Below are 10,000 nucleotides of genomic sequence, written 5' to 3' on the forward strand. Positions count from 1 at the left end.
CCTTAACCCATCTCTCTCTCTGTATCTCTCTCCTTATCCCATCTCTCTCTCTGTATCTCTCTCCTTATCCCATCTCTCTCTCCCTCTCTCTCTCTCTCTCTCCGTATCTCTCTCCTTATTCCATCTCTCTCTCTCTGTATCTCTTCTTATCCCCCCCTGTCTCATGGCTGAAAATCAGCAGAATCAGGTCAGGGTGAGGATGAGTCAGTGCAGCCAGCCAGTTCCTGTAGCCAGCCAGGGTCTCCCAGAGTTGAACACACAAGCAGACACCAGCTTCTCATCACTAACACTTGAAGCCAGACTAAATAGCTACATAACACTTCTCCCATCCAACAAGTAGCAGTGGTGCAGGTCGACCATCAAACGACATGTTTGAAGTGAACTTTGACTCATTTAAAAAAAAAAATGTAGCGTGTATTTATTTACCCGTTCAAAATGATTTATTTCATTTGTTATTCATGGTTTATTTAAATCAGGACGGATACGAGCACTAGACCATATTGAGTAAACAATTATCAGTTTATCAAAACGCAGCCTCTTTGAATGTGGAGGATCATCCATCAGTGATTGGTCAAATAAAAGTTGAATGCATACAAACGAAATCTGCATCTGCCAGATTTATTCCGGCACTTGTTGTCTATTCAAGGTCACATAACAGAGAGAATACAACATGTGTAAATAGAGACCGTGTGGACAGGGGGGCGGTGTCTTACCCTGGTTCAGGGTGGAGGTGCTGTTGATGTCTCCGGAGATGAAGGAGGATTCGGACTGCTTCCTCACTGTGTCGTTCCACATCCTCCTGATACGACTCTGGAGGAGGTAAACAACACACGCATTGTATGAGAACAACTGTTAACCCCGACGTCAGTTCCATGCAACAGAAAGAGAGCACAACTCTACTTGAGGCATCAAGCAAACGCAACGGATTACAAGAACCACTTCCAAGACTGACGCAGGAAAAACAAAATAGATGCATCCGAAATGACACGCTATTCACTTTTCTTTTTTTTTTCTTACAAAAGTAGGGCACTATATAGGGAATAGAGTGCCATTTCAGACCCAGCCACAGTGTATTGAAATGACCTTCAACACTGATGTCCTTCCGTGTCACCTCTACATGCTAGCATGCAACAGGACACCAAGGCGTAGGCGCTCCCTTTTCACTCTCCGGGGCAAAGAAAGGAAGGCTATTTCACACAAGGGGATTGGACTGTCCACCTCTAACTCAACACTAACACTCTCCCCTCTATGTTAGCATGCAACAGAAGAAGAAAAAAAGCCTTTCCCTTCTATGCCGCAAACCAATTTCCCCTGGGGGACTAAAAAGCTATACTGAAGTACACTACAGTACTGCTCTCAATAGAAAGAAAGGTTTGAGAGAAAGTGTATTCCAGTGTTCATGCTGCTCCTCGACGTGCTAGCATGCAATAGGAGAAGGAGAAAAAAAAACCAGGAAAAGAACTCTCCTTTCACTCTCAAAAGCAAGAAAGGACAGAAAAAAAAGGTATATATAATTCAACTTCCCGCTGCTGTACTGTACCTAGTATGTACTGTACCTGTGTGGCGGAGGAGTAGCGTGCGGTGGATCGAGACGTGGCTGTCTTGGCCGAGCTGTGGGACCCTTCAGAAGGCAGACCTCCGCAGCACTGGGACTGGCGGAAGCATTTGCTGTACTCTTTACGGACCTGCAGCGGGCACAGGATCAGGGCAGAGCGACAGAGACACAGTGAACTCAGAGACACCACAACCGTGAACAGTCGACTCCAGAGCGATAGAGAGAGGAAGCTGCCTCGATCCTGCAACAAAGAGCCACAAAATAAATACATTTATCAAATGCCACCGAGCCGACAGCAGCAGTTCAAATGGCGTGTCTTTGGAGATAGCCCTATCACTGCTACCGCGATGACACATTCAAATACCACCATAAGGAGGGGGATTTTGCACAGGGACAAATACAACACGGAAGGTGTTACTTCTATCAGAGATGGTCTTAAATGTCAAGAGACAGACAGCGGACTGAAAAGTATACATTTTGCATTGGACTTCTGTACACACAGATACCTTCTGTTATCTTACTCCTGTGGGAAACTAGACATAAAAAAAAGGTTATTTCCCACCTCTGGTGAGGAAAACTTATAGTCAAACGTTGATGTACAAAATGTTGTCGCATTATCTTTGTATATATGTCATATGTATTAAATCCTTACCTTTTTCTGGAGGAGGCAGTGGAAGATAAAGATGAACATCCCTTGCAGAGTGTTGAAGATGGTGAAGAGGTACGCCATGACCACGGAGGATTCGTTGAGGAAGAACAGGCCAAACGACCAGGTCAGACCCAGGAGGAAGAGCAGGGCAAACGCCCCAAGCACCCAGGATCTGAAACACACACACACACACACACACACCACACACACACACACACACACACACACACACACACACACACACACACACACACACACACACACACACACACACACACACACACACACACACACACACAATATTGTTCCCAATCATTAATAATAAACTGGGCAACTTCCCTAATTTCATCTTTCATTGACTTGAAGTTTCTCTCTGTTCGGTTCCTACGGATTGGTTCTGTGGGGAAAGAAGGAGGCTGTGATATTCTCTATTTCTCCTTCTGGACACGTTACACAGTATATACAGTGCAACTCATAAAAGCTGATTCGTAGATTTTGGAATGAGAACTTCCACAGAGTCTCTGACAGAGTCTAAATAACTATGTTTCCTTGGCCTTCCTCGGGGTTGGCTGGTTAAACAGAAACAGCAAACACAGCAGGTTTCTCACAGGAGGTCCAGGAGAAGCCTAGAGGAAATCAGATAACCAATGGTGAGTTCCCTCTGGCAACGGCTGGCACAGGGAGCCATCGATGCACAGGAGAAAAAAGAGTGAGCAACCCTGGACAAGAAAGAGAAAAGAGGAGACCAGTGAAAACCAGACACCATTGTACCACGTCTTTGAGTTCCAGAGAGAATCCAAGAACAGAAGTTAATGCAAACCCCAAAGAGAGAGATGCTGCAGACTAGTTGTGCTTTTGTGTCATTGTGTACATTTTTCGTTATTTGAAAAACGCTGGCTCTTTATGGTTGTTGAAAGTCAACCAACTGATCATTTCAATGTCTTGTGGAAAGTTACCAAATCTAACTTTGCTGGACTAAATAAGTGGTCGATTAGAGGTGGACTCCAATTAATGACAGTTAATGAGTTTTGGGTCCTTTGAATAAATGATTTGTTTGAATTAGCCACTATCTTTGAACGCAGGCTCTCTTTAAATTACATTCTTAACCAGGATAGCACGGCTCAGAGGTCAATTAAACCATTTTGCTGGTATTAAAACCCGAAAAAACAAAATGAATAAAAAATATTTTATTACATGAAGTCCAAAACACAACACAGGAATGGCACATGTCATTCTGTCTCACAGTTACTGTTTGACAAGTATTTTAGGACAGAAACTGTCTAGGGACTTTTCTTTTATCCAATTCGCTGGATTGAGTGGATGTTTGAATAAAGATGTGGGCACAGCTCCAGTTCCTCCCCCACCACCCTTAAATCATATATATTTGAGCTAGGGTTCCAGAGGAACCTGAAAATGATGCCAACACAGAGCGACTAATACAAGAGGTCAGGGTTGCAGTTCTGAATAAATAAAAGAGGCAATATAAACCCTGCATAGCGCAAACACGGCCCTCATAAACACCAACTAAAAAGGCAACACGTGAGGATAGAATCTGAAATAAATATATATTTGTCCACTCCAGTTATAGGTAACTGAGATATAATTCCAAAGGTCAAATACACCAAATTCACCCTTTAACATTACACAAGCAAGGCCATGGCTGGGAATAGGACAGCACACAACGCTTTGTTTCCCCACTTAAAACTGAGCTGACACAACCAGTAATACCAGCTTTCACATCACCTCCAGAGACCCCCTCCCCTCTCACCTGATACCGCCCAGCCGGGTCGAGTCGGGTTTCATGGAAGTGGAGTGCTTCACCATCTTGTACATGGTCACCACCAGGATGATGAGGTTGAGCTGTCAAAACAGAGGCACAGCGAGCTTAGCGCATCACATTGGGGCGTGGCATTCATTCCATGGTAGGCGCAGCAATGCATGTCGACTACATTTCGTGGCAACTTAAAACCACAAAAAGGGCGATTTGCACTCAGAAACAGGACAAACTCTCCGAAATGTAACTGGCAGCATGTCCCCTGCACGTTTTAGTGAGTTTCTGAGATCATGCATGGTAATTATGCTTAACCTGTAGTGATTGTGGCACAATCGCAAGCGTCAGCGTTAGGACGTTTTACCAAGAGGGATATGAAACATTCAAGCTCCCGTGCAAATGGTAAAATAGACTGCCTCCCAAAAGTGAGAATAGAGAGGTTTGTGGCTTAGCTTCGGTCTCCAGCCCCACTAAAACTGGCTATGATAAAGTGCCTTGGGAAGCCCCTTCCCACTCCCATGGCTGATGCAACGCACAACCTCAGGCCTTACTTAGCCAAGCAGGCGGGTGCCAAACGCAGAGTGTTATTCCTCACCGAGAGAGAAAGAGAGAGCGAGAGTGTAAATCTAATACAGCCAGAACAGAACAGAACAGAGAGAGGGTGGAAAAGACAGAGCAGAGCGCCATATTTTTTAAACAAACGTCTAGAGCCAGGAAAAACAGCTCCATATTCTAAACTATACATTCAGAGAGGTTTCCATGACTTCAGGATGTTTTTTCTATGAGAGGGGGGGGGGGGGGGGGGACACTTAAATTTGGCTCAGTCACTACCACATTAAAACCTCACCCAAAAAACTATTTAGTAAATATTATATATTATTTTTATAGTTCTATTTAAAAAAAAAACATATCTTGCATTATAAATTATTCAAATCTTCACCATAATCTGCCCCCCAGCCTATTTATTCTGAAACCTGACCAATCTTTCTGAAAGGAAATAAATGACAAAAACTTTATGGGTTTGCGAGAACACAAAGCAATACTGTTCTAGCAGAGATACGGTCCCAAGTTTATTAAATACAATATATTTGTGGGCTGAATTTTATGAAAGCTGTTCACTCTACAACATGAATACACCAGTCCAGTAGAGCCGTAGCTATGTACTTCCCTTTAAAAAAATAAACCAATAACGTGTGAAGAAAGACAGAAAGAGGGCAGAGACAGAGAGGCATAGAGGGAGAGGAGGAAATACAAATAAGGGGGTTTAAGATCAGAGCGATGTGGAGTTTTGTCTCCTAGCCACTAGGGCCGATTTAGGTCTGCATGAGTTGAGTGGTTGGAGATGCATTAACACAGCCACCAGAGTCGACAAAGATCTGATGAGACAGGCAGGCAGGTAGGTAGGCAGGCATAGAGGCAGGCGGGCAGGTAGGCAGGCAGGTAGGTAGGCAGGCATAGAGGCAGGCAGGGAGGCACCGAACTGTACATGTCCTTAATTCCCCCCGCATCCCACTATCTACAGAAACCAGAACACACTTTTTCTTGGGTATCTATGCACGGCGCGTGCTGTATAAACACAGTATGTACACATTTACACTTGTCTTCTGTGCGAATAATACAATGTATGTGTGTGTGAACTCCATGCAGCCTGGGTGAAATATTAAGAGGTGAAGACGGAGATGTCCGTGGAACAGGGATTGGCTGCAGATGCGTCATGATCCTCGGCAGGGCCAGGGGGTTGTGGGTAATGGCTGTCTGGCCCACCCACTCATTACTTCCATGTTCATCCGTCTCTCCCCATCTCCCTCAACCCCCTCTGTCTAACTGAGCAAATGACCTTCATGCCTGAGATTGTCTCTTATCCTCCTACTCCTCGACTGAGTGTGTGAAAGGGAGGAATTCTGCCACAATGCGCAACTCTTTCCACAAAAAAAACTGCTAAGCTGTTGACTGCTGCTCACTTGACTAGACTGAATTCATAGGACTTTACAGCTGAATGGCTGCTGATGTCCTCATGTCAGATATAATGGACCACTTTCCTTTCACGCAAATTGATCAGCGAAAGCAAGAGATAAGTGACCAGACGAGAAAAAATATATATATAAAAAAATACATGTATTTTTTTCCCCACTGCACATTTCTTTGAGGAAAACAATTTTGGGGATAGATAGACATATTAAAACAGAGACGCAGGCATACTGTATGAAACATACACACACACACCGGATTTACATTCCCACACACACACACACACACACACACACACACACACACACACACACACACACACACACACACACACACACACACACACACACACACACACACACACACACACACACACGCACACACGGCTTACCATGATAATGAATGTGACAGGTCCTATGAAGCTCCAAATGAAGTGGTTATCCACCCTCAGCCAGCAGCTGCAATGGGACATGGTCATGTGATCAGGTGATAGCCATCCCTCAAGAGCAAATGAGCTATTCTGGCTCTCCCACTGTGACTGTAACATCTCTGCAATTACATTCTAAGAACACAGCGGCAGTTGTTACATCGTATCCTACTGATCACTAACCAGCTTGGCTTCTGGACGAGATAGATGGCATGATTATATAGCTTCTACAGCAATAGAACAGTGATTTATTTACCTTCGTGACCAAAGAAGAGAGAGAACCTGACCTTGAACACATTCTGGCTGCGAGCCACACAACAGCACTGGTATTGCCTGCACGGCTTCAGAGGCTACCAATGTCTACAATTGAGAGAGCAGTCTGGCTCTACGTTAGACTCTAAACAGTCAAAACGTGGTCACAAACAGTTTCAACAAAATGTGTTGTGCTGAAGCTACTGTATGTATCATCAGAGGAGATGTTGATTCAAATTCAGGGACTGTTGCACTACAGCCACAAAAATGTTTTTTTTTTTTTAAAAACACCCTATTTAAGGAAGGCTTACGACAAATCATAAGGCTTGTTCTTGGATAACGGCTACTGAAGAATAAAAGTTTGAAGGCGCAAAGGCAAGAGAGAAAAAAAGCTCAGAGAAAATACCAGACCAGCACAACCAACCAGCCAGAGAATTCATTAATGTAGTGGTTTTGCTCACAGCTTTTCTCTTTCCTCTCTGACAGGGTATAAATTTGCCAGGAGGCAGAGGAAGACTAGGGCCTGTGATGTAGCTCTCATTAGCACTGTGGGGAAGTAAAGGAGTCTTGATATGGAGCTGGCTGGCCTGGGAGACCTGATGCTCTCTGCACAAAGAAAGGAAGATAGATACTGTTGAATGCTCCCACAGTTTTATTGTGTAACGTTTCCACTTCAAGGTCTTCCTCAGACTCAACTTTTCGTACCCTGCACCTGAAGGTAACTGGATGTGCGTAAAATAGGGCTTTCAGAGTAAATCAGTTGACTTGCGCTAACTATTTGTAATTTTAGTGCAATTTTTAAAAATGTTTTTTTTTTTTTTAATTAAATTGTGTTGTCTGAAAGCATTAAAAATACACTGAAAACAACCAAAATACATCATCTATACAGCTAAAAATGACAATGCGATGTCAAAATAAGTTGACATTTAGGTTAAAGAAAGTGTGCTTTATCAATCTACTTGATTTTGCTTATCATTCCTTTGGACAAAATCAAGACGTCAATATCTTGTAATGCATTTGTATAAAATGTTTTCAAATTACAGCTCAATTCGAGCAAATTCTGAAATGACGGTTAATCACAGCAAATCCTGCGATTAACTCAATACAATGTTTTGTAGCGTTTGACAGCCCGAGCGGAAACATAAACTCCTGCATTCAGAGTCAAGCAAGATCACAAAGACCCTGCCTAAAGATGACATCTAGCGTTTACTTACGCCTTCTGTGTCCCGTAGCCGCGGTAGTCGATGGCGGCCGAGATTCCCACCACCGCGGCGGGAAAGAGGTAACCGGACACGTAATAGTACTTCCTGCGGGAGAACTCGCTTTCAAACACCTCAACCAGCATGAGGTAGAGCTGCACGCCCTCCAGGCACATCCAGGCAAACGCCGCCAGAAAGAAGAAATGAAGAACGCCCGCGATGATGGAGCACACCAGCTGGGAGCCGGGGACACATTTAGAGGTTACACACACAGAGGTAAAAGGACAGTGGCATTGAAACTGCATTGAGTCAATGGAAGAGTAAGAATAGATAACTGGAGCATATTCCCCTGGGAACAAAACAATTGTGCATCTAAGCCCACGCGGATACTTGACGGGGTGCCCATGTTCATTACCTTGGGTTCAGTCATGTTGATGCCCACGAGGAAGACGAGCTCGGCGATGAAGAGGTTGAGGCAGAGGTTCTTGTGGATGGTGTTGCGGTCGCTCTGCAGGCCCCTGAAGAAGCAGAAGGTGAACAGGCTGATGGCCAGACACACCAGAGACACAGCGATGCCCATCCGCGTTATCACCGTCAGCAGCAGCTCGTGGACACTCCCCTCCACCTGGTGGACAGGATAGAGACACACAGAGGGGGTTAGAACCAAGAACCTGGCGAATCTAGGACCTAACATGACATGGTTAGACCCCAAAAGCTTTTTTGTTGTTGTGATCACCTTTTTATTTTATTCAGATGGTCAGGGAATACAATGAGTAGGAAGACAGAGACATATCGTATCTAGCACAGAACAGCCGCCAACTTCCTGACTCAGGCCACTTTGTACAAATGCCATTCCCAACATGTATCAATATGTATTTTTTTTAACCTTTATTTAACCAGGCAAGTCAGTTAAGAACAAATTCTTATTTTCAATGACGCCCTAGGAACAGTGGGTTAACTGCCTGTTCAGGGGGCAGAACGACAGATTTGTACCTTGTCAGCTCGAGGATTTGAACTTGCAATCTTCCGGTTACTAGCCCAACGCTCTAACCACTAGGCTACCCTGCCGTACATAATCTGAAGTCAACTTGGAGCTAATATGACACAGTACAGAGATTTAACTCAAACTCTAGTTAACCAATGAGAAACACACAGCAGCCCAGCAGGGAGGGTTTACACTTAATCACCTGCCGGGAGACCTAAAACATGACAGACTTCATGTCCCCATCAATGAACCTTGACATAACACGACGTCCTGACTCACTGAGGGATTTCACTCAACATCTACTGTAGGAAACAGATGACATGTCTTTAGATCCGTGTACATGTGCCGGGCCAATGTAAAAAAAAGTCATTAGTAAGCTGTCACAGAGCTCTGTATCGTCGCTGGGTGAAGGGTTGATTGCAGTGTGTGTCACAACCCAGGAAAATGAACACATTACAATGTGGACATGTAGGCTATAAGACAGAAGCCTTCAACCATACAGAATATCACTCAGGGATAGTGGTCTCAACATGAGGTAATCCATTCCGTGACAGGGCTCATTTTTATTAAGGGCAGGCCAGGAGGAGTTGTAGTTGAGGTGAGTAGTTGGGTTGGTGTGACTGAGGGATGGCTTATATCACAGGCTCTGGTTTTTCCTTGTGGTGAAGGGTTTTAAGGTTCGGGGGTTTGCGAGGGGAAGACCGCGGGAAGAGTTCATGAGTCGGGACATGTTATTATATACGCCACAAACTTATGTTCCACGTTTATTACTGGGTAGGATGCTCACAGCACATGATATTTATCATGTAATTGGATTGTAATTGCATTTTGCTTGCGAATGGATCTCACCCACTTCACGTCGTCGAGTGGAAATGGAAAATAAAGAAGCACGACACCGTATATGTTCCCCCGTGTAGGATGTGCGTGAGTGCTACTAGTCACGGAACATAGGTCAAATGTCCTTTATTTCCAATAATGGCAGAGCTAACTTTCACTATCTTGTGTCTGCCATCTCTTGCGTTTTACTCCTGGCAAAGTAAGTGACAGCCTCCTTCTGTTTCTCTCCACATACATTAACAACATTCCTCTCCTCAACCCCCCCCCCCCTCACACCTCAAATCTAATCAACCTTGAACCTTGAATCCCAAATCAACCCCTAGCTCCTTATGGAGATCTGAGAGGATTGGATTGGTG

General features: G+C 44.4%; 1 protein-coding gene across 5 annotated transcripts in view; it reads right to left on the minus strand.

Annotated features, from left to right (window-relative positions):
• LOC135558810 (adhesion G protein-coupled receptor L2-like) overlaps nucleotides 1-10,000 on the minus strand; it is a 119,148-nt gene that overhangs the window by 17,192 nt on the left and 91,956 nt on the right. For 3 of the 5 annotated variants that reach the window (XM_064992955.1, XM_064992951.1, XM_064992952.1), the window contains 7 exons: nucleotides 8,237-8,446; nucleotides 7,837-8,057; nucleotides 6,335-6,401; nucleotides 3,973-4,064; nucleotides 2,208-2,376; nucleotides 1,557-1,685; nucleotides 714-810 (listed from right to left, as the gene is read on the minus strand). In XM_064992955.1, the coding sequence (XP_064849027.1) occupies nucleotides 714-810; nucleotides 1,557-1,685; nucleotides 2,208-2,376; nucleotides 3,973-4,064; nucleotides 6,335-6,401; nucleotides 7,837-8,057; nucleotides 8,237-8,446 (985 nt within the window). Of the gene's footprint in view, nucleotides 1-713; nucleotides 811-1,540; nucleotides 1,686-2,207; nucleotides 2,377-3,972; nucleotides 4,065-6,334; nucleotides 6,402-7,836; nucleotides 8,058-8,236; nucleotides 8,447-10,000 lie in introns of all 5 variants that reach the window. The other 2 variants (XM_064992953.1, XM_064992954.1) reach the window with 1 other exon arrangement.

This window comes from Oncorhynchus masou, chromosome 17 (genome assembly GCF_036934945.1).
Source record: "Oncorhynchus masou masou isolate Uvic2021 chromosome 17, UVic_Omas_1.1, whole genome shotgun sequence".
In the NCBI taxonomy this organism is placed as follows: Eukaryota; Metazoa; Chordata; class Actinopteri; order Salmoniformes; family Salmonidae; genus Oncorhynchus; species Oncorhynchus masou.